The sequence below is a fragment of the Semicossyphus pulcher genome, unplaced genomic scaffold, assembly GCF_022749685.1.
Source record: "Semicossyphus pulcher isolate SPU_LCO1_2020_fin unplaced genomic scaffold, fSemPul1.0.p SCAF_4, whole genome shotgun sequence".
Taxonomy (NCBI): domain Eukaryota; kingdom Metazoa; phylum Chordata; class Actinopteri; order Labriformes; family Labridae; genus Semicossyphus; species Semicossyphus pulcher.
The window spans coordinates 17,804,465-17,828,838 of NW_027211715.1; the positions used below are offsets into that span (position 1 = coordinate 17,804,465).

The 24,374-nt window shown below is 43.6% G+C and overlaps 1 protein-coding gene across 5 annotated transcripts in view; it reads left to right on the top strand.

Moving 5' to 3' along the window:
• Nucleotides 1–1,388: 1,388 nt before the first annotated feature.
• The window catches only part of elavl4 (ELAV like neuron-specific RNA binding protein 4), a 75,132-nt gene continuing 52,146 nt past the window's right edge, over nt 1,389–24,374 (top strand). For 2 of the 5 annotated variants that reach the window (XM_069680337.1, XM_069680339.1), the window contains exons 1-2: nt 1,389–2,048; nt 17,868–17,993. In XM_069680337.1, coding sequence (XP_069536438.1) covers nt 2,001–2,048; nt 17,868–17,993 — 174 coding nt within the window. In that variant the 5' untranslated portion in view covers nt 1,389–2,000. Of the gene's footprint in view, nt 2,049–17,463; nt 17,686–17,867; nt 17,994–24,374 lie in introns of those variants that run through there. The other 3 variants (XM_069680338.1, XM_069680340.1, XM_069680341.1) reach the window with 3 other exon arrangements.

The following is a 24,374-nucleotide window of genomic DNA, read 5'->3' on the forward strand; positions in this document are numbered from 1 at the left end:
GCACAACGGTGCTGTAAAAACAGAGATGCCGTTGATGATACTTTCAGATATCCTGCTACATAAAACGTTACGGAGGAATTGTGCTAATGTAAAAACATGTTAACAGTATTTCAGGCCACATCCTTGATAAGTGCGAGTCTCTCTGCATATTTCACATCTTCCTGTTTTACATAAACATCCATTAAAAATAACAGTTAGCTGACACTTCCTCTTCTTGTTACCCCTTCTCTCGCCCATTAATCGTCACCCTCTTTTCTCTCTATTTCTGTCACTTCCTCTGTCTCTCTGTCCCTTTCTCCCTTCCTATCTGCTTATCCTGGACAGCGTCCACCTAAACAGATGGTCCAGTGTCAATAGGCTGCTATTAACTGGCCGCTCTCCCCGCTCTGATCCAAGACAGCAGAAAAAAGCGCATTCAAAGCACTGGGAATAACTCATTCGCCACGCTGATGGAGCTTCGAGTGCGACACCACTAAGATTAGCATTAAGGTGGATGATGGCGTTCCCAATTACTCTGTCAGCATCATTTTTATAAAGTCATTTGTTTCCTTCTAAAATGTTGGTTTTATTCTGTGCACCTTTTTTAACACTCTGTGAGTCATACTCTGAAATCTCTCAGGTGTTACCAACTGAAACCGAAAATAGAGTGAATCATATCCTTGGCACAAGTCTCCCTCATCTTTTTTTTTCCCTGTGTTTGTTTGTTCCGTAGTCGGGATCTCCTGCCATGCCCGTGACTGGCTGCTTCGTCATCTCTGTGCCACACCCTGCTGAGGAAAAGGACAACCACCTGACCTTGATGCTCACATCAGCCCAGCCCTCACTTTTCCCTCTGCTGAGGTACCATTTACTCCCCCTCTCTTGAGGTCTCTTGATAGTGTACAGTTTTATTGCGTTCCATTGCTTTTCGTGTACCTGTCACAAAAACACCTTCAAGGAAGTCCTCAATTATTTCCTTCCCAAAAGTCTCTCCTTGTCGTTTTCCACACTTCCGCAGGCTAAAACCTCTTTATTGTAAGAGACATAATTAGATAACAGGAGTCACGATATTAGCCCTCACACCCCCTAACCAATCCATTTATCCCCGGGTATATATGTTTGATCTGGACAGGGAGTGATAAGTGCAAACGTTTCTTCACCAGCTATACACACAAATGAAAAGAGGAGAAAGGAGGAAATCTAAAAGATAGGAGTGGCACGGAGAGGAAAGGGATGTGGCGGCGATGGTGTCGCTGTTGCTAGAACAGTCTTCCCACCTTGTGGTTGCACGGTGAACTGTAGCTGCATCAATGCGTGAGCAACGGGAGGGGAGAGAGAGAGTGATGCAGAGAGAGATGGAGTGAGAGAGATAGAGCATAAGAGAGAGAGGGAGGGAGGGAGAGCAAAGGAGAGAGCCAGAGGGAGTGATACACAGAGAGAGAGAGAGAGAGAGAGAGAGCAAAAAGGGAGGGGAGTTTAAACTAAGTGCTATGTTGTGGGACAGGCTAATCTGCTAGCGAGCAGTGTGAGGATCGGAGCGTATTGTGTGAGCCAGTGTGCGGGGGACAGATAAGGGAGCCAGCCAGCCCGCCAGCCCGACCCACCGACCCACCGTCCGCCTGACTGCCTGTTTTAATGTGCTGACTCTGGGGAGATTTAAAAAAAAAAAAAAAAAAAAGAAGCAGCATATTGACTCCTTAGACGTGTGCGGAGACCCTGGGCACAAACGCCACCACTACAGCCACAACAGCCAGCAGAGGTGCATCAACAGACAGGAGAGAGAGAGAGAGAGAGAAAATAGAGCTCTGAAAATTCACAACTCCAGAAATCAGACAAATTAAAGAGGATTTTTGACCCCCTCTTTTTTCAATTGATTTTTTCTTTCTTTCTTTCTTTTTTTGTGTTCCCGGGACTGACTCCCAACCCTAGCAAAGAGAAAAAAAGGGGGAGAAAAGAACTGAAGAGAACCTGAAAAATTAAAAAAAGGACAGAACGAGGCAAAAAAAGCACCGAATCTGAACATGTTCGAAATAAGCCGAACACTCAACGCCGCTTTGTTGAGCAATGAGGTAAAGACATTTTTGGATTTGCTTCTTTCTTCACACCTCACCTGTGTACGTCTGCTGCCAACCATTCTGTCATGCGTGTGTTATCGTATGTCCGTGCATGTGCGTGTCTGTACACTTGTGTGTGCTTAAAGCCAGGAGACAGAGGGGATGATTGATAACAGCAGCTGTTTATTATATTTCCTGGGCACGATAGTCGCTGCGAAGGAAAAGGGACTGCTACGCTTTTGTAATAATAAATGGACAGCTAGTGCTGAGGATTTATACTCCTCCATTGTAACAAAACCAAGGTAGCTATCAAACCCATGCAGCACAGGCTTGCTTGTGAAATTGCCCACCTGGGGCTAAAATTGTATGTGAACGTACAGTATGAGCGTAATTGCGGGTGTGTATGACTGTATGTGCGTTCACACATGCATTTGTGTGAGAGCAAAGTGTTCTGTAATCCCCCTCTACCTCCTCTTTCTTCATCCCCCCCCTCCCAAACTCCCTTTTCTGTCCTTTACCATTCTCGTGTCCTTCCTACCTGCTGTTATCTGTTCTCCTTCCCTCGTCTCACACCCCTTCCCTCTCTCTTTTTCCCCTCTCTCTCTCTCTCTCTCTCTCTCTCTCCCTCTATCTTTCTCCTCCCCTCTCCTCCTGTGTCTATGTATGAGCGTGTGTGTTCTGCGAGCAGCATCTCAAGATGATGGCGAGGTACGGGCAGCTCTCGGGACTAGCAGCCAGTGGCGTGGGCTCCGTCCCCGAGACGCACTCGCCGCTATTTCCCAGGGATCTCCTGTCATCGCCAGCCCAGATGGGCTACAGGTCACCCCTGGTAAGAGGATAGACAGACCAATATATCTCCGTCTCTTTAATGAACACAGGCGAGCATAAGAGGAGGAAGAAAAAAAGAAGAGAGTGGTAGTTAGTGTGTGTGAATCTATGTGTGTGTGTGTGTGTGTGTGTGAGGGGAAAGAGCAAAAGGGCAGAAAGAGAGCAAATCAATTGTGGGATTCCGCCTGTATCCCCAATGGATAGTATTAGTAAATATTTACAGTGTTATGTTTGTTCAATTATGGACGCCTACTCCGTCTTTAGCCTCTGCCAGTCAGACTGTTATCAAGGGAATTTGAGGTGTTTGTGTGTGTGTGTGCATGCATGTGTGAGGGTGTGTTTGTGTGGGTAATATATTTGATGTTTGTTGTATTTTGTGAATTCTGTTGGCGTCTGCAGTATTTGCATTGAATGTTTGATTTTGCCCCTTGACGGTGAATTAACTTTCAGAGTAAATTGATAACTAGGCGTGAGCAGTGCACCTACAGTTGTACCGTTCTGAGCATTGTTGAAAAGAAGGAATGTTATTTGTATTTTAGAAGGAGGATTTATAGTTGTTTCTAATTACATCAATCTTATTCACCTTCAATAAACAGCTAACAAGTAGCATATAGTGGAAGCAGGAGAGCTGTAGACAGATGGGATATTTTGCATGGGAGGAAACATTACTCTGGCATTTCCACAGAAGAGATGACTTCAAGGGGAAGGGAACGAGAGAGAGAAAAAGGGGCATGAGAAAAACCCTGAGCGTTTAGGCAAAAGCGTTGTAAGAAAATCCCTGACTCGCCGCATTAAAGCGACATGAAGCTGTGGGTGTCTAATCCGCTGTGGGCTCTTCATTGGTTCGGCTCCCCTTCAAACTGGCTCAGATCCACACCCCAGAGCCTCCCGGAAGCCTTCATAACCCACTGTCATGCTGCTGACTGTACCCAGGGGTTTCCGTCGACTGTATGCAAATGAACGGCGAGGATAAGCGGTGAAATGCGTCCGTCAGGAGTTGGGCTTCAAAAAGTGTTTTTCAGTTTTTTTCTGCTTTGCATTCTTGCACGAGTTCAAAGACGTCTGTCCGGTTATTTGTTGTTATTATACAGCACACAAAATTACTGTGTTTTCCAGAGCCCATTAAGACTCACAACAGTGTTATCTGCTGTTTGCATAAAGCTGCTGGAGCGTAAATTATTTGTTGAAACCAGTGGAACTAATTAGCCGAATTTATTATATAAATGTGATTGACGTGTTAACATATTTTGGTGCATGTTATCGACAGGAAGAAGAGAATTTGAGGTGATTACTAAGCAGCCGGATGACCAGATGACTAGTTGCAAATGATGTTAAATTCAACAACAGAGATTTCCTGAATTAAGGGAGGAAAGTAAGAAAAAACATATTTAAAACACTGTTATTTATAAGTGAGTGACTGTGAGTTTCTGGTGAAATGGTTTGGTAATGGTTTATTTTAGTGCATTTGTCATCACTGTGTTGCTGGTGATGAGGCATGCGTTTAAAAATGCGTGAGTGTGTGTGTGTGTGCGTGCGCATGATTACCCTGGTTACAAAAGATCATCGTTAAAGTGATTAATGGTGCCTTCATTAAGCACAGCAAGATCATTTGCATACATTAGACAAATGTGCTCCAAGATTCTTGCAGCTTTGGTGTGTGAAGCCTCAAAAGCAGCATCACGTGTTTTACTTCGGCGATTTTAAGCGGAAATACAATTTTTTTTTTTTACGACTGCAAAACATTCCTCCGTAAATCCGCAAATTCATTGTTTTATAAATCCGTTATTTTGACCCTGAATCACCCTGTTTAAAATTAAAACACTGCTGTGTATTTCCATTTAATGCAGCACTGCATGAAGTGAGTGCTTTGATAAATGAAAAAAAAAAAGCGCAATGGTTTCGTCCTCGAAACACACAACACGCCTGCAGCAAAGTTTACCATTTCTTCCCCTGGCAGCTCTGTGTGTTCAGGTTGTGTAGAGCATTTGTGTGTGTGTGTGTGCTTGACTTGTCTGTTTGTGCGGTGCATGTTTCCACTCATGTATCTTTCAAGCTGCAGGACAGTTCGTGTAAAAGAGCAATCAAAGAAATAAATTGTGAAAGCATCAGGCACACGGAGGAGAGATCCAGCGTGCAATTAATGCCATTTAGACGGCCTTTTCTCTGCTCGAAACGAGCATCCGCAGTATCAGTTTACAGGCATTAGGATGACCGGGCAATCTCAGCAACGTCACCTTACACAAAGCGGATAAAATTGAAATAGCATGTGGGCAAAAACCAAATTGCTAATTATTCCATATTTCAGTCAGTGAGATCTAATTTTCAAAAAGCCCACATCTTAAAACCTGCAGTGCGCCGTGCTTCAGAGCTGAATGCTGTTAATTTGTCGAAAGCTCCACTGATTACCCACTGCAGGCAGCTGCCGTTCTCTATGTGACACCAGGCTTTGTTTGACAACTCCAATCTTTTCTGTTTCAACATTTAAAAAAAAAAAAAAACACAGAGGGGCTTGCTTTTTTAGACCTGCCTGAAGAGGTTCATCAACAGCACAACAACAAACAGGGAAAGACAGAAGAAGAAGGAGAGAGAGGGAGGGGAAGGGAGGGAGGGAGGAGGGGGGGGCATGGCACAGACGCGTGCAAAGCAGCCAGGAGATAGTTAGAGGTCATCTCTATTTCATAACAATGATTAGCTCCTTCCATCTGCCGCTTGCTGCACTTCCCCTTTCCTTGATTGCAGTGTTCTCTATATCCAGGAAATTAGTTCATTTATGCTCCACAACACAACGCCACAGAGGGGGGGAAAGGCGCTCGTAGTCACAGAAACGGAGAACAAATAACAAAATAACAACAATAATAACACAAGTGGGATGATGGTTGATTATTGCAGGACTGAGAAACACAAATGCGTGTTATATTTTATTGACACCATTTAGTAATCTGCTAAAAAAAAAGATTTAAAGTGCAAAAGAAAAGGCTAAAATATATATTTTACTTTATTGTGTTTTTCTTTTTCAAATATATTACAGCAGAGAACAGAAAACAGAGATTTAATGGAGGCAGCTTTTTAGCTATAGGGTGGTAAAAAAAAAGAACACATGCTACTCAAACATTTCCTCCCTGCAGTATATATTAGAGTGAAGTGGGTAATGACCGCACCGTATCATAGAATTAACATGCAACACCATACGAACACAGACTGTGCAGCTATGTGCGTGTGTGTGTCTACATCGTGCCATGTTTGCTCTTGATACGAGCACATGCGGTGTGTCAGTAACGGGGAACACAGTGAGACTGAGAGACACAGCGAGGGGGGGGCCTGAAGGGTTCAAATTCAGTGGATGGGGCTGTGTATGTGTGCGTGCGTGAATGTGTGTGTGTGTGTGTGTGTGTGCTGGCCACCAGTGCTGCAGGGAGGGCCCAGAGATCAGCAGCTGAGCCTGCGTCCCGCTGGGAGCCATCACTGCAGAATGGAGCAGGTGTCTGCAGGCACATGCGCACACACACACCAATATATACAAACACACACACTGTAAAGCTAAATGAACTCTCTTTCCTCACACTGTATCTCTATCTGCGTCTCTGTTTGAGATTTTCTTTGTGTTTGTACAACCAACCTGGCAGTTTAGTCCCCCGCCTCAAGGCGCCTTTTAGTGTGTATTTCATCACTCATGTTTTTGATCATCACCTATTTTTCATACAGTGAACATGAGACCAATAAAAAGGCTGGAGATGTGGAAGTGATCCATGAACAATAGTGCGACAACAGAATAGGCTGCTGCAGCATCTCGAGCGCCCACGCCCAACCAAAGGTCACCTCTCTGTGTTCAGGTACTCTGACCTGGAAGTAACGACCTGTAATTTCTCCGAGAGAAGCAGCAGCAGTGGAGTCTGCGCTCTGCCCTGATTGTATCCCGACATTGGTGGCAGAACAAAGGCACACTGATCATGTCACTTCAACAAACAAGCATAGAAATATTATTATCACAGAGGTGGGCGGGGAGCATAATCCAAATGTAAACAAAAGGTCGCCCCCTCAGCTGAAAGGAGAAGATTTTAACCTGCTGTTATTCCTAATCCTGGCAGGTCTTTTTATGTTTTAAATCATTGTATGTTAAGAAATGTGAGAAACTCCTATAAAGCATGTAAATAATAATCTTATTGTAGAATACAGACAGGCGCCTTGAGGTAATAAAAAAGCATGCAGGCACACATAATTATCACAGCTGTTGGCCTGTGAATTCTACTGCAGATGTACCTAAAGTCAGCAGCTACATCTACAGTTCAATAGGGTGAATAGACGACACTTCCTGCTGTTCATTTTTCCTCTTTAATTCCCAAATAAAATCCCAGCGCTGCTCCTCTGCTTGCTCGAGAAAAGCATTTCATTTCAGAGACCAAATTGTTGCCTCTCTTGGACAATGTTTTCACACCCAGCTGCAGTTATTTCATTCGGCTTAAAAGGATAAATAGAGAGAGAATAATGACTGGAGAGAAAGTAGTATTGTGTGTTTCAGATTTGCAGAGTTCTTGGTAATTTGTTATTTGCGAGCAAACATTAACATCTATTCTGGAAAAGCAGGAGAATGCCTCAGCTGCAGGCTGACAGAGAGAGGTCTAAATTCAGCTCAATCTAACATCATACCGTTCCCTCTAAAGAGCAGTCAGGGGTGTGTGTGTTGGATCGTGCAGATTTGCTGAATTAATTATAAAACTGACAGCGAAATCAAAATGTGCAGGAGATATGTCAGCTGTATAAAATCGGACAAAAGAGGTATTAGCCGGTGCGAGCCCTTTCCTGACCTGTGCGTGTGCGTGTGTAATCTCACTTAAGCTCATCTCTTCATCACAATAGAAATAAATGCTTAACGCCAACAAAATCTTCCAACAAAAACAACATTAAATCCTCTTTTGTTATTAATATGTAACAGATTTTGCCCTTTATAGACCCTAATTTAAGAGCGATGTCGTGAGGGAATGTGCTTCATCGTTGACAGCTCAGCGCCTGTTGATGCTGAGCTGACAAACCCCGCCGATACTTGACTGATGGTCCGCGTCTGGCATCCTGGCATGTTGATGAACAACACTATTTTTTTTTTGTCCTCTCAGAATTGATAGTTTCAAAGCCGGTGCGTTGTTATCGATTCGCTAATTGCCGGGGATGAGGCAAAGTATCTGCTGTCTCCATGAATAAATGATGTACGGCTGACCTGTGCATTAGCGCAGAGGAGGAGTGACCATTCGGGGGTTACAGTAGCTGGCCAGCGGCTCTGCTGGGAGGTGTCTAGTAGCTGGGGCCTGTGCGTACTGCATGTGCAGTAAACGTGTGATATATTTTTGTTCTAAATTGATTGGTTATCTGAAGATGGCTGTTCATGAAGGGCGAGCTAAATCAAGCTAAATAGTGAGGCTATTTTTGTCCATGAGGAGGCTAACAGTAAGTTGTTCCTCCACACGACCCAGGGGGATGCAACACAGCATCATCATTACCTGCTAACCCTTTACTCCCTTTAATAATGAATGTATTCTTACAGCAGCATTAAGGTTTAACCTTATAGCATGGAGTCTGTCTTCAGCTGTACATCACTGACTGTACAGTGAGCTAATTTAAAGGAATACGTTTAGATCTGTAGGAGAAAAATTATAATTTACCTCTTTGTTTTATTATATTTAGCTGTCATAGCTTTATTTGATATAACAGCACAATGACTGTAGTACACAATATCTTATTGTCATAGTGGGAAATAATTTAAAGAATATCTTCCTAAATGTTCCAGCATCACGACATAAGTGAAACATGTCTCCCAGCATGTAGGCATTTAAACTGAAACCCGGTGGAGTTTTTCTTGTTGTGCATCGCCCGCTCGCTTTTCTTCAAGCATGAGAAAGGGCGGTTAAGCATGAAGTGACATTTGGAGAGCTGGATTTGTGCAGCTTGGGCATGTTATGGTCCACAGTACCGTAGGCCGGCCCTGTGACTGACTCTGAACGCGTCTCATTTCTAAAAGGTTATTCCTTTTTTTTTTTTTAAAACAGCGTAGTGCAGCCGTTTATGAGGATGTGATAGTGTGAGACGTTTGACGGGGTTTTAAGCGTCATTACAGTTGGCAGGTGGTGTTTTCAGTGACTCACACTTTTCCACCGGAGGTCTTGATAGGAGGTTCTGTAAAAAGAAGGAGAAAACGGTACTCATTTCTGCGGGGAGATACATGACTGCAGAAACGACGGAAATAAATAATGGAAATAAAAAGTGAGCAGCAGTTTAAAGCATCTCAAGTGGGGAGCTCGGAGTGCCAGTGTGTGTGTGTGTGTGTGTGTGTAAGTGGGGGGGAGTTGTGATTAAAGCCTCCACCAGATGGACCACAGCAGTCGCCCTGTGAGCATGGATGTACCCCGACCGGGATCAAACGCAAAGCGGGCTGCCGTCCCCACAGCCCCGAAGCCCACCGCTACACCCCATGATCCACTGACCCTCCACCCTGCAGAAAGGCCACCGCCTCATTTCACACAAACAGAGTCATTTTGTTTAGACTACAAAAGGAGGACAACAGAAAATACAACACATCATGTTGCCTGTTTTTTACACTAAAATACCTTTAAAATAAGATGCCATTAAATGTACTTTACATCCATGGCAATTAACAGCAAGGCTAAACTTCCTCGTCATTGTGTGAGCTGCCGGCCTGCTGAAAGTTGAATGTCACCCCAAGCTGCGGACCACTCTGTTGTCCAAATGGACACTAATCCACCAGAGTCCTGTTGAGAATACACTCTCTGTGCCAGAACACATGCCAGACTCAACAGCCAATGCATAGCTAAGCCTCTCTGGGCACCTCAACAAACCTTCCCTCATTTGTGTGAGGATTCAGCCTCAAAGACCCACCATTATCTCCTCCTAAAAAAACCACATCAATGTGTTTGCTTAATAGAAAGGAAGCAAAATAAGCCCTGAAATGTTCTGTTTTCGCGACTGATTTCTGTTGTTTGCTCCCCACCAAACATTAATTAATCAAAAAGCAGCGTGATTTTATATTGAATCTCCAAAGAGGAGTTGTTTAATTTATTATTTGTTTTCCGACGAGTTAACATAGCGTCTGAAAAATCGTTCCCTTCCCATTTCCGCAGACAGAGACGCAGCGTTCAGCCGGAGCTTTCAAACAGCCCCCTGTCACATCTCTGCAGTCTGCAAAGCTCCAGCCATACCAAACAGCTTTGAGTAAAAGTGGAAGAAAGTGGCTGTGACAAATGCAGCGCAGCCTTGTTCCGGGATCAGCATGAAGAATTCATTTCTGATCTGAGGAGTTTCTAGCAGGGAGAGTGACACAGGCATGGGGTTAAGCTGACTGGCTATCATGGCCACTGACAGAGGATGTAGACGGAAAGCTTCATTACATTTAAGAGAAGTACTTGTATCTTTATGTGTACATTTAAGTAATATGCGCAATTGAGGGGATCTACTTTCCTAAGTGGTATCACGAATAACACATTTTTAGACTGGCAGGGCCGTGTTGGATTTGGTTAGTCTTAAGCAAAGCATCAGTTTGTTATTCAATCAGAACCAGGACGATGAACTGAAAAGGCCTTGAGCTTTATTCTGTAATGAACGTCGCAGTTCTGATAGATTGGCCTGCCATACTGCCTAAAATGCAGTATCGGGTATCTGCGGATACGCCATGCACCGGTCTGAACCAATTAGCCCCGCAAATATCAACTGCTTTCAGGTACCGTAAAATCTGGAATATAAGTCGCACCGGAATATAAGAAGCAGTCTTTTTTGGGGGTATGGCTATTTATTGATAAAAACGTATATACAAGTTATTTCAACACTTTTTAAATTTATTGTCACTTAAAACACATTCAAAGAGTTCATAGAGTTTGCAATCCTGCTAGCTACCGGTGTTGTAGCTAGCGGTAGCTGGCAGACTACGGTGACGTTGATTGCTGTGAGGGTGGCAGCTGCAATGGGGATGATGACGGTGCATGTCCATGACGAAGCAAACAGCGAGGAAAACACAAAACAGCACTGCATTCCTCTCTCTGTTTTTTATACTGATATATTGGTTGCACTGGTATATAGGACGCAGCCCACTTTTTACATGGAAAAAATGTATTCAAAGTGCGTCTTATACACCAACTTTTACGGTAAATGAGGCAAACAGACAGTATAATCTTAGTCAAAGCAAGCGAAATGGCAGTAATCAGCGGTTTTCCAGCAGTATTATGTGCATATTTTTTAACACACTAGTTCCAGAGAGGGACTCAGTATCGGCCCCGGTATCAGGAAGGAAAAAATGCTATCAGAACATCTCTGGTCTTGATCTCCACAGTTACTTTGTCAAAAGATGCCTCAAAAATGTAACCTGTGCATTAGATAAATTACTACAAATCTTAATGATGTGTTTTCAGGGTCGGGATTTAAATGCGTCAGATGTTAGTAATGTGCCTGATGTTTGTAACAGAAGGTTAGGTCACTGTGCTTTGTGCTTTCTGAATGCCTTTAAGGGCTCCGTGTCTGTGAATCAGGACTTATGTTCAGCCTTTTCTTCTCATCTGCATCTATTTAGTATTTCAGTGCCTGGCTGTGAACTTCCCTGTCGTCTCCCAGGATAATTTAAGATCATTTGCTCTCAGTGGTTTAAATAATGCTCTCCTCCTGCTTAAGAACAACCCGCTTCCTCTTTGCCGCAGCTTTTGTGGCAGAATCACTCCAAACTGCTCCCCTTTATCACTAAATTGTCAGAGCATCACGGCACAGAGCTGCCTGCTTTTGAAGACAAAGAAAAGATGTGATTTGATTGAACGTACAAGAGCGATGCGGCTGCTCTGTGCGCCTCTGACCATGAAATTAACAGAAATCAGTATCCACAACGTGGCCGCTATTGATCTATGAAAATAAAGCCCCTGGTCTTAACACTGAAAGCAAACAACAAAAGTCAACTGAATCCAAAGTGCCCATTGTTGTGCAGATACAGCCGCATTGTGTTAATAGCCGTCTGGGGTTCAGTGATGCGGAGTTTGTCGCTGGGCAGGGAGACGGGCGAGTTGAAGGCTGTGATTCTCATTTGTTGATTGTTACCGGCAGAGGGTGGACACCTGCCAGGAAAGAGGCGATCATCAGTCTGAGTAGCACAGCAAGATGCTACTACTGCCAGAACTTCAATAGAGCTACTAAATCTATCCTTCAAGGGCGAATCAAAAAGAGCCTGAGTAAGCCGCAGCATACTGAGGAGCGTGTTCTGGGCTATTAAATGTATTAGGCTGTTTTACTGCAGAGACTGCTGTGATATTTTCAATTGAAATCAACCGGGCCTGATAAGTGTTGCATTGTTCTCCGCAGCTCTGTTAAAATACTCTTCAATTACAGTGTTGTCGCAGTACAGCGTCAGAGGAATAATTCACTTTCTAACCGTGTTTACTGTCTCGTGTCCTTGCTGCATTAATTTGCGCTGAACCTGTCTGGCAATTTGGAAGATCAGTTTTGCTGAGAAAAACAGACAAGTTTTCTTTTCTGTTGTTTAATAATCAAGGTATTTTCTTCCAGCTCTTTGAGGTAACACCTCTGCTAGCATCTTCACTTCTCCTCCTTTAAATAGAAGTCTTATTATGCAGAGTGAAACATAAGACAGGTGTTGAAACACTGCATCTGACAGTTAACAAGTCTCAAACCGAGAGCAACCACAATTATCACTGCCTGCACGCCGCATATTCAAACCTGCTATAATGCAGACGCCTTTTTTTGCCCGTTCTTTCACACTTGTATCGTGTTTTGATCAGTGCTGAGTATTCAATCACTCAAACATTTGTATATTTTTTAGGGCGTGGCAAAAGAAGAGAAAACTAGAATGAATAAGACAGATCGAAAAAGCGACAACATTAGCCTGCAGTTAATCCATTAAGGTCTGTGACTAGGAGTGGTTTAGGGTGGACAAGCAGGGCAGGATGGAGGGCAGGAGGAGTTCAGGACAATTAGCCGGCTCTCTGCTTTCCGAATTAGCAGGCTGGAAGCACAGACTCAAGCACTCTTCTGCGGTCCGGCCTTTTAAGCTCCGGTTCCACGGCGGTCACGCCGTCAGACCGTGACGCACTTCAGATCGAAAAAGTTGTGTGTTTCTCTATGGGGTTTTTTTTTTTGCGGAAAGGAATGTTTGTGTACGGACTCGGTGTGTGTTTGTGGATGTGAGCCAGAGCCAATCAGTGAGATGGGGTTTCACATTGCTGACAGTATGGCTGGCCTTCCTGGGTTAAAGCCACAAAAGCTTTTTAACTTTCAAAAACTTTACAAGAGGAAAGAAATATCATTTAGCTCCCTCAAAAATTATTTAGCATCAGTCATCATCGAAAATGCCAAATAATGCATCCAATCATCACTGTGCGCTTTTTTTGTGCAAGGTCTTACAAAGTGGGAATGTCACTAAGAGAGAGTCATTACCCTAAATTACATCTTTGACATATTAAGATTTATTCAGTGCTGCATTGCATTTTGTACCCAGACCGACATATAGGAAAGACCAAATTCACAAGATAATAAGCTGCACTGCAATCTATCTACCGTTCAATCTGTGGAGTCTCTCAGCATGGATGCCCTTGATGGAATATCTCAACCACTCCCTCCATCTGTCCATACACATTATTATAATGCACTGAGTGTACCCTTAACTAGGACATTAGCAATGTGGTTCCATCTTTGGTATGTCTCTGTACATCATCACTACACAAACACACTAACACACTTTAACACACTGCAAACAGCAGATTGTCTTTATAGCTAATTTACTGAGTTGGGCAGTCACTTTCATTGCTTTATAAAACAATGGTCCTGCAGAGCAATTTAGAGAAAGGACACGCTGTGAGAGACTGTTTTCACTTTCAAATCATATCCTCATTTAGAGAAAAGGTTATTTGGATCGTATTACAGCGGGAGGAAACAACCTCAAAACACCAGCCTTTATGAAATAAGAACATGATGACCCTGTGTTTTCACACTTCACAGCCTCTGCTCATCAACAGTTAAAAGTTGAGTGCGTACAAAGACAGAAACAGTGATGTGATTAGTGAGTCAGTCATTTCCATGAATCTGACTTCCCCTGCTTTACAGTAGGGAATTAAAAAGCAACAATAAAAACATGATTGGGAGGAGAGTATTAGAGGCAGTGAGGTGGAGAATGTCTTTTCCCGGGTCCAGCTAAAAGCCTTTATGAAATTGAAAAGGTCAGAGCAGGAGGATAAAGGATGGACGGGAAACGGTGGATTTGTTGCGTTTACTATTCAGCTGTAAATTTTACTTTTTCGGCTGAAAAAGATATGAAGCCACATAAAGGAAAATAGACAAAGGTGCACGTCTATTTTAATCCGTTTTCTTTGTGTTTCCTTCTACATTACTCTCCCTCTGTTGTGTGTTATATTCAGTGTGATCGGTACAAATCTCCAGACTGCCTGCTCCAGCATATTCTATTCTATTTGAAACAATAGCAAGCTTGTACAGACCATACTCCCCTCTGTGTGTATGTGCATGTGTGTGCGCGCGCATGTGAACATATACTGCTGCAACTTAATTGAAGGCATCGTGGTGATTCTCATTAGTATGTCAGGCACATGGTTCCGCTACACTAACTAGCTTGCTATAGCTAACCAGACATGTGGAGAGGTCAGAGGTGAAGTGGAGAGGCTTGGGAGTTTTAGTTCGTTGCTCCTGTTTTGTCTTACCCTTCTTATTACAGTATTTCTTCAGTGTGTTCATTGGGGAGTTCATTTATGTAGCTGCTTGAGTATGTGGTTGAAATTTACCGTTTAAATACACAACCTGTAAATGTGATTTGGTACATGCTTTCTAGCGTTTAATACATTGTCCGTCTACAGAGGCTCATGTGTACATACCGAGGCCTTTCGTGAGATACAAGGGCAATATTTGACTCCAGTATTCAGATCCTAACAAATCATACTGGACTTAATTCACATTAGATGCTTTGCTAGAGAGCTAATTATAATTATGCTGCTAGCTAAACTGCTACAAGCTACCAAAAAGTAGCATATCCTATTTTTTCTACAAAGTATAACTTGCCAGTATTTCTACAGCTTAGAATGTATTTTATATTGAGTAATTTATCTTATCAATCATTGTGATTAGATTGTGTAATTGCAAACTAAAGCACAAAGGCATGTTCATGAGATTGCATACTGATGATGTTCTACTCGTGTCTGACACCATGAGGATATTTGTACGAGAGCCAGGCTACATGTTTGTATGTAGAGCATAAGGTGCTTTGATTTGTCAGTGAACTTGTAAGAATATGTGTACTTAGGTAACTAGTTTGTGTGTGCATGTGTGTACACATGCTTACAAGTGCTTATTAAGAACAGCATGGTGTGGACCAAACCGTTTAATGTGTAGATCTGAGTGTATGCTTGTGTGTGTGTGTGTAACTGTGTAGTTGTGATGGTACAGCCACAATACTCCTGCCTGCCAGGTGACTGTGTTTGAGGAAGCAAGAGCTCCCTCTTCTTGTCTGACAGAGATAGGGTCCAGCCGGAAAAAATCAACCTGAGGCAGGTTTGCTGCTGAGCATAGAAAATTAGCTTTTTTGTAATTATCTATCATTATTAACGTATTTACAATACAACAATATGTATTATTTGATAGTAGCGTTTGATTAAACACTCTGTGATAATTCCTTAAAACAATAGATGTAATGTTTTCAGACCTGATACTTATGGTGCATACTGTAGTTGACAAAATAACATGGCGTTTCAGGCTGACAAAAGAACCCCTGTGAAGCACTGTGCTTTTTGTTGTTGTTGCTGCTGTTGTTTTCCAGCCGAGGAAAAACCACAACAGCATGGAGTATACACTCCAACACTGCAGCAACAATGCAGATAACCTGTTTTTCACAGGAGCTTAATGACAAAAGAAGGGGCGAATAAGGCGGTTCAGAGCTCACGTGCACGAGTTAAAGCGTAGACTCACTTTAAACATAATTATACATATTCAGGTGAGGGATAATTATGCGCCGTCACGAACAAAAAGTCACCTTTACTACTTTATCATCTACCTCTCCGCATGATACTTCCCTACTCCCACCGTCGTGGACCACACGAGCCTGCCTCCTCCACTCGCATCCGCGAGCGCACCGCCCCGTCAGTACCTCCTCAGCCAATGGGAGACCCCGCGCGAGGCGAGTGGACATTCCATAAATGGCTTTTGGGGGGAAAGGTAGAGGGGTGTTTTCTTGGATTCTCTTATCTCGTCGCACTGTTTTCTCTTAGTTATTAACTGGACGAGGGTTTTATTTTCCCCTCTCGCGCGGGACAGAGCTGCAGGCAGGTCTTCCACACCCACGGGTTCGCTGTGTTTAGTTTTTGGCTCCGCTACACTCACTACACCACCACGTCGGTTCATTCATCCTCTCCAGTAGCACGCTGCCGTTACTCCATCCGATTCTCCGTGCTGACTTCACCGACTTTTACAGTTTGTCCGCCGAGACTGCTACCGTCCGTTACACAAGCCTGACACGAGAATGGTCATGGTGAGTAGATATCGTATAGGGTACAGGTTTTATTCCTGTGTGTTCGTCCTGTATGTGCATACCTTCCTCTTTCAGCTTGGCTTTATGTGCATGTAACCTTAAAGCGTACCGCAGCAGGCAGACAGGTAGCGCCGTAGTGATTTGTTTTGCTTGCAGCATGCATGTTGACAGCCGCTTATTGTGTAACGCCGTGCTTTTTGGATTTGCTATAAAGAAATAGTGTAAAAAAATTACTATTTCCCTTTCATGGACTACACCTGTATTAACAGGTGTGTGTCGACTTCCCAAACGTCTGTTTTTATCCATTCTGATTTTACATTAAAACCCCAACAAATGCAAATATTTATTTTAGTCACATTATGCTTTTATTTTGAAAAGATGCAATAGTATTTATAGAATTGAGAGAAGATTCCTGAAAAGCCCCAATATATATTTTGTAAGACAAAAGCTGCAGTAAGCCCTGCAGGCATGTTCGTATGGATGTGTTAGAGTGTGTGTGTTGTATATGTAAGGGAGAAGAGACAGGGAGTACAAGAGAGAATGAGTCTGTATACACAGTCATGTAAATGTACAGGGGATTTTAACATGCACCCAGTAATAGCTAATTTATATACACAGTGCTGCGCAGGCATCCTATTACCATAGTGCCTGAGGCTGCAATCACTCTCCTAGAGCTGTGCTGCGCGCTGCCTTGCCCGGCTCACTCAAGCACAGACCTCAGCAGCGATTGATTGCTTTGCTGGGATTCAGAAAGCCTTTTCTCTGCCAAACCGGGCTGATGCTGGCGTGTGCCGAGGAGGGCTCCGAGCCAGCCAGAGAGCGAAGGTGTTAACACTGAGGGAGGGGGAGGTGAGGCCGGGGGCTGACAGGCAAGCGAAGAAGCCAATCACAGACTCTAAAAGAGAGGTGAGGGAGGGGGGGGAGTGGGCGGGCTCTGACCTTCCAGCTGAGCAGGCGACTGGGCGGGTGGCTGTGGAGAGGAAGGAGGGAGGGAGGGAGGGGAGGGGAGGGGAGGGAGGCTTGCTGCAGCCCAGCACTCTCTCATCCAGGCTCACCATTCTCCTCTCAGCATCTGTGGAAGAAGGCGATGCTCGCTCCGTGCGCCTGTAGTATGCTGCTCTCTGCACGCCGCTGAGAAACAGGAAGAGAGACAGAGAGAGGATAATAAGGAGACAGTGTCAGACAGGAAGAGAGTAGGGGATTTTCTTTGCTGAGGCGTTGCTGTAGCTGTTGTGTGAGGAGAGAGAGAGAGAGCGTGAGACAACGGCCGGCGTCTCCCAAATGGAGTGGAATGGGTTTAAGATGGTAAGAAAGACAGCCTGCCACTTTACGCTACTGTTCATTGTTAACCATTGTCATCATTTTGTGCAGCCTTCAGTAGCTGGAGAGGGTTGTAGTTGTAGATTTACTATGAGCCACATTCAGTGTGTGTTATATTCTTTGAGCACAGGCAATGCGGTGATAGTATTTAACTATTTGTCTTGCAGAATGTGAAGTTTCTTCTCGCAGGGACGGAGGATACAGCAGGAGGTTACACTGGGGAGATTTGTGTGCAGGATGAGAGAGACAGAGCAAGATGTAGTAGCAGGAGAGGTGTGGAGGCAGGAGTAGAGGTAAGCAAAGATGGGGAGAGGACCTTAGGGAGGTAAGGGTTAAATCGGGGAACAGCACCCATTTTATGTTGAAGCCAGGGCTGTAGGTGTCCCCCCCTTTTTTCTGCCTTTGCACCACTCTGAAATATTTACCTGCATGAAGTACTGCAGCAGAAATGTAATGCACATTGTTAATGCTGGGTGAAAGATGGTAGTGAAACTGGACATATTCATGTATGCACACGGTCCTTGTTAATTCTATGTGTGGACATGTTATCCGTCACGCTGCTTGTGTACCCGGTGCGAGTTTGTGCTGTCCATGTGTTGTGCCAGAGCTGGAGAAAGATGGAGTAGGTGTGCTGGAGTTACACGCATGCCTGGTTTGCAATAGATTTTGATGCTGTGCATGCTCTAAGTTTAAGCTCACTGCTAATATGAGTGTGTGGGTGTGTTTTCTTAATTATGTGTGTGCTGTGTAAAACGAGTGTCAGCATGCGCAAAGTCATTACTATCTTAGTGCTCATTTTCCTCAGACTCTCTTTAACTTTACATCCATTCATCCATCATGCAAATGACAGAGTAAGAGGTTAACTAGCATAACCGGCGGCCATGTTTCCTCCTCTCGTCGTTTTCACCTGACAGATAAGACCGAGTTTTATTTCATTGCGGATACTGCGTCACCATCCTGACTACACAGTCAATACCATTATTTTGCATTCTCGAGGCATCGATCTGATCTCAAAATGGTTGTGTCACGATCCACAAAGTGGAGTGACTCACTCGTGTATTTGCATGAAGAACAGTGCAAGCATTATTCATTTATCGGCAAGCAAATGTTGATTGTTTGCGTGTTGGCTTCCTTCCACTGGACGCAATCAAAATGCTAATTGAATTAAGGCGACTCCCCTGTTTGGTGACGCTAGCTATAATGCCGTCTCCCTGGACACTCACGGCTAGCAGTCGAGTGTGTGTGTATAGATGGAGGGGCCTAGCAGGAACTGATGTTAGCATAGAGAAAGAGTGTTTGTATTGGTGTACAGATAAAGCTCGGATTATTAAGAAGAGAGGGTGAAGAGATGGACGTGAAGGGAGAGGAACAGTGAAAGAGGGAGGGGAAAAAGTCGAATGCTAATCAGTATTGGAGGTATTAGATATGAGTGTGCACCATGAAGTCTCCTGATGGGAACCAGTGGGGCACCTCGGCAAGAGACAGGCCATCGTTTTACACACACACACTCACGCGCACACAGATAGACACAAACATACAGTGGCTGTATTACCCTCAGGCAGAACACCACAAGCTCCAAGGTTACACATCAATGCTAATAGGGTGGAGGTGTGTGAGGAATTTATTATCCACAGAGCAGCGGGCGAGTGTGTGCTCAGTGATTTTAATGTAACTGCAGATCAGAGGAACACAAGATAAGGAATGGATGTGTAGACCTGGAGTGAAAAATACAGGTGATTCAGAGACGTCGAGAAAGAAATGACGGACAATGAGATAAAAAAAAAGTGAAGATAAAGGGATATAACGTCAGCAGTTAAATGATGTGATAGCCCGTGCTGTGTTTTGTACGTCTGTGTTTGAGTGTGTATATCAGAGGGGCGACTGACGTGTGTCCAGATGCAGAGTGACACGGTTAACTGAGGCCTGATTAAATCCCAGGCAAATAGACAGAGAGAGAAGTGGTTCAGACACGGGAACAATCGGCTCTTAATCTTCTTTTTTGTGTTCCTACGGGCAAATATTTCTCTCTAGGGTTGACTGTAGGTGGGTGTGACGCATCATATATGTAGAGAAACAGACCTGCGATCGTTTAGCATTGCGCTACTAGACGTTTGCTTCTGATTACCCACAGTCATCATATTAAAAGTAGAAAACTAAAAAAATTCCTTTCCTTTTTAAATGTACTTTAAATTTAATACAATTTCTCCAAAATACACATCCTCAGTTGTCCGTGTGCATCCTCCTGTAAACGCTCACAGCTAACAAACTGAGGCAGACCACCCAGACCCGAGCTCTGTTGAGATATTCATCACAGAATAACAAAATCTAAGCATCCTGTTTTTACTTCCTTTAAGATATACTCCCGGGCCCCGCGTGCTTATTTGTTTGCAGAAGCATCTTTCAAAATGGCGTATGGCTAATTTAATAGTTTGTGATTGTTTTACTGAGCAGCAGAAATAAAAACATTAAGGTGGAAGTGAAAAATGCATGTGGGCAGGTAGTCTAAGGATGTCTCTCTGTTCTCCACATCCACAGTAATTAGCTACAAAGTGGTGAAATGTCAAACGATCACATTGAGCGTTTGTGTTCGTGTAATCTGAATATAGTTCATGCATGTAGTTAATTAATATGCATGTGGATGACATACAGTAAATGGATTGTGTGGTTATTATACTGTACATGTTCCTTTTCTAGCATTAGGTAAATGGCGAGCTCCAGTCAGGTGTGGATAAACAGATCAGTTGGAGGGTCAGCTGTAATTACATGTTTACTGTATAACCTTTGACCTCAGATCTCAATGAGGATTTGGTGTGAGGTTCTTCAGATGGAGGTGATAGTATTGTATTCGCAGGAGATATTAGGCAAGGACATGTAGTTGTATTGCATTTGTGTAGTAGGGTATCTTCGAGCACAGCTGGGTAACTCCTGCAGGACTGTACAGACGCTTTTTCACCTTTACTGTTTTTATTTGAACACTTTAAAGGGGCCATATCTTTGAAATGGATATTCTCAAATTTATATGGGTTTCACATTTTTGGGCATTTGTTGTTCACAGTGAAAAAGTGAAAACTGCATAATTTTGTGTTTTTCCAGAATGACATGTTCAAAAAGGTCGCCTCTGAACGAGCTGTTCAGAACAGCTGCAGGTTTCTACGTAGAACCTTGCTTTTGCTGAAATCGACCAATCACCATTCACCGTCATTCAGCTCAGGCTTCCTTCTTGCTCTAACTCGTAGTCAAGTCGTTGTCAAGATTTCAACTTACCATTCCTATACCTCATGCCGATTCTGGCTCGTACATATAAGGCCGAATGACTGAGAGCAGCCATGTTTTCTACAGCTTTGGAGTGACAGTGCAGTGCGGCCGCTCCCCCACGTGGGGGAGGGGCCACGCGGTCACTCCAGATACTGTCAGCCAATCGTGGCTAAGGTCTAACCTTTGATGGCAAAACGGCTTGTTCATTTCAGGAGGAAAGAGAGACTTCGAAAAAATAATTTAAAACGTGTACAATTTTTAAAACAAAACAAACTTAACCAACGTGATACAAAAACACATTGAAAATTGATTGCTATAGCTAACTATGCTACTTAATCTGTAAGATGAACTCACAATAATGTCCTTAAAGGGCTTCATGTCTTACTCCATATGTAGAGAGAAAATTTAATCCACAATGGTAACGTGTTTAAACCGGTTTGTTAATTTATGCTATGATTTAAAAAGTGTTACACCTGCAAAACTACAATATTTGTACATTTGAAGACAACACGTTTAATATCCTTGTACTATATCCTCCATAACACTAGTGTGATAAACTCCATCTATGATATTATGTTCGACTAGTGGTTAAAAATATTACAGAGGAAAGATTTGCTTTTCGGATGACATGACTCGACTAATATGAAGCAGTGCAACAAGATAAAGTCATGTTTCGTTTGCCCTCACAGATTGAGTAAGAGGTCGCTTTGTCATATTTTTAATGTAAATACATAATGCAGTCTATCAGTATGCTGGTACAGTATTTGTATAAAATACTTTATTGTCTTTAAATGTCTTTTCCACTATCCTTTAAACAAAAGCTGGATGGAAGCAGTTAATGAGCCAAAAGCCTGTTTGAATAAGAAGCTGCTGTAACAATCTCTGTCCCAATTAGCACGCTTTGGTTTTTAAATATTCCTTTTGTGTGCAGCCTAAACACACATGAAGACTCACAAAACGGTCACGTTGAAAATTTAATAGGCTTCCACAGCGATTTCCTTCATTTATTTAAAATGTTTTCATTCCCCTCGCTTTTTAAAAAAGCTCGAAATCTGAGAGGCATGGCGAGGCATTCTGCTGTGAGGGGAGCAGCATTCACAAATACTAGACCTAATTCCTTTGGCAGCAGCTCAAACTGCTACAGACAGACACATAATCAGCTGGGGAGTGTTAGCGCCTCAGCCCACTAGCAAACACAGGACCGAGCCCTTGTTGTGCATCGCTGCTTTTCAGAATAAATATCCCGATGGAAAATACAGTGGGAGGAAAGAGGTATTCATGTGTATATAGCTCTTTGTTCAGTCAAAGCTACAGAAGGAGAGACGAACACTGGCTTTCTTAGCTACTTTACTGCTCATTCTTTCCCCATCCTTCCTTCCTCCCTCTCTTTCTCTCATCCTCCACTGTACCCTGTGTGTTTTGGTATTTCATACAGATGTTTGGATTTGAGTGGCAGTTTCTCCTGAGACTGTGCACAAGCGGCTGACTCGTCTCATCTGCATTTTGCATCCCAGGAAAAAAAGGGAACAGAAAGCAGCGGAAAGCATCAGCACGCCGACAGGCCGCGCGCGTGTGTGTGTGCACGCTGACTGTTGTTTGGCTTCGGCAAGCTTAACCGGCCCCCGTGCTGTTGCTGCTGTGTGATGTTTAAAGGACGTTTCAAGGTCACGCTTTCGACAGGCCTCGCCGCCTCTGACATATTAAACATTTATATATTTCTGTAGCCGGATGAATTATAGATTGAACATGCAACTGAACATGCTACAAAATGGCACCATTGTGGTCGGTAATAGACACATTAGGGCCTACAAACACAGCATCCCTCACGACAGCCTCGAGCCTGCCTTTTCTCATCAATTGCAGCAGTAAAACAGGGGCGAGAAAAGGGCTGATCGTGCTCTTACGATATACGAGGACACTGACAAATACCACAGAGGCAGGAGAGGGGATACGGAAGGTCCATCTGCCAGTCAGTTGTGGTCAGTGACTCATAAAGATCATAATGCCAGAGCTGACAGACTTCATGTAAACGGAAAAGCTATCCCTTCGTGAATTATTTGAGCTAATGCAGGAAGGAGGTGGATAATACCTGACTGTTTTTGTTGCTAGTCAGAGATTTGGTTTGCCTTTTTGGCATCGCACAAGAGTTGAGAGATGTCTTACACGGCCACAGTTTGAGATAGTAAGTCTGATAAAGGAGATTTTGGCCCCAACAGGATTATTGATTCTTGCATTCAACGCACATTCCCGTCCAATCGACAGACTTGCCGTCCTTCCTACACTAGATGGAAACAGATGAAACGTGATATCAAATGCTTATCAAGACTGATAAATGTCAGCAGCAGATAAACTGCGCGCCTGTCACGATGATATTGGGAAGTAAAGGGAGAAAAAGTCAGAGAAGAGAAAAGAAAGGAGAGAGAGAAAATGGAAACAGTAGAGAGGTAGATGCGTGCTATCTCGCAGCTGTGCGTCTCTTCGACGCACGCTGTCAGAATAAACGTTGCAGAATTTTCTCTGGCAATCAGCCACCGCCTTCTATACGTTGCCTCCCCGGCACATGCACGCAATATATGAGCAAAGATAGCCTCCTGTGGGCATTTTCAATTACTCCGCACTGTACTGGCAGTAGGGGGGATTAATCTGCTCTTTTAAATGTGCGCCACACTTAATGGTTTCGCTGGCGCGCCGTGGGCCACGTCTGTTCGCCGTGCTGCTATACATTTAGGCTTTTGTGTCTCCCTCTCCTCACTTCCTGCTGCAGCAGAAGCATAAATAGTTGCGCTGAGATTAGATTTTCACAGAAGATGGGCTCGCTATAAACTCCCAAGTCAAACTCCAGATTGATTGTGTAATCACAAGTAGAAAGCAACTTTATATCGTGTGAAACGTGACTGAATTAGTTGCATTGACAGCATATTCAGAGAGGGAATGTGTCCAAACACAACAGGATTAATGCTGTAAATGCCACAAGGCTTAAAACCACTTGTGTGAAAACAGGATTGAAATAATTTGATAATTCATGATGTCACTCAGCATTTAAACGAGGTTGCCAAGAGATTTGCCCGACGATACAAACATTTTAGCTCGTGCGTCCATCAGGGATGCACCGACCTCCTCTTCGTGTAGTTTCCAGTTATTCATTGCCTCCATCAAACTGTTTACTCATTAAGACAGATGACGGACGGCTGTCCTTTTCGCTCGCAGCTATTTGATTATATGAGCTCCAGTCCAGAGCTGAATCAATAACCAGATTAGCTCGGCACACACACACACACACACACACACACAGCCACACCCTCACGCACAACCCGAGGCTGTGGAATGAATTCTCGAGTACAACGGTCGGTTAGTGTCTATGTGATTTAGCTCTGTGTCTTTGCTGCAAGGCAGACACACACACACTCGCGCACACACAT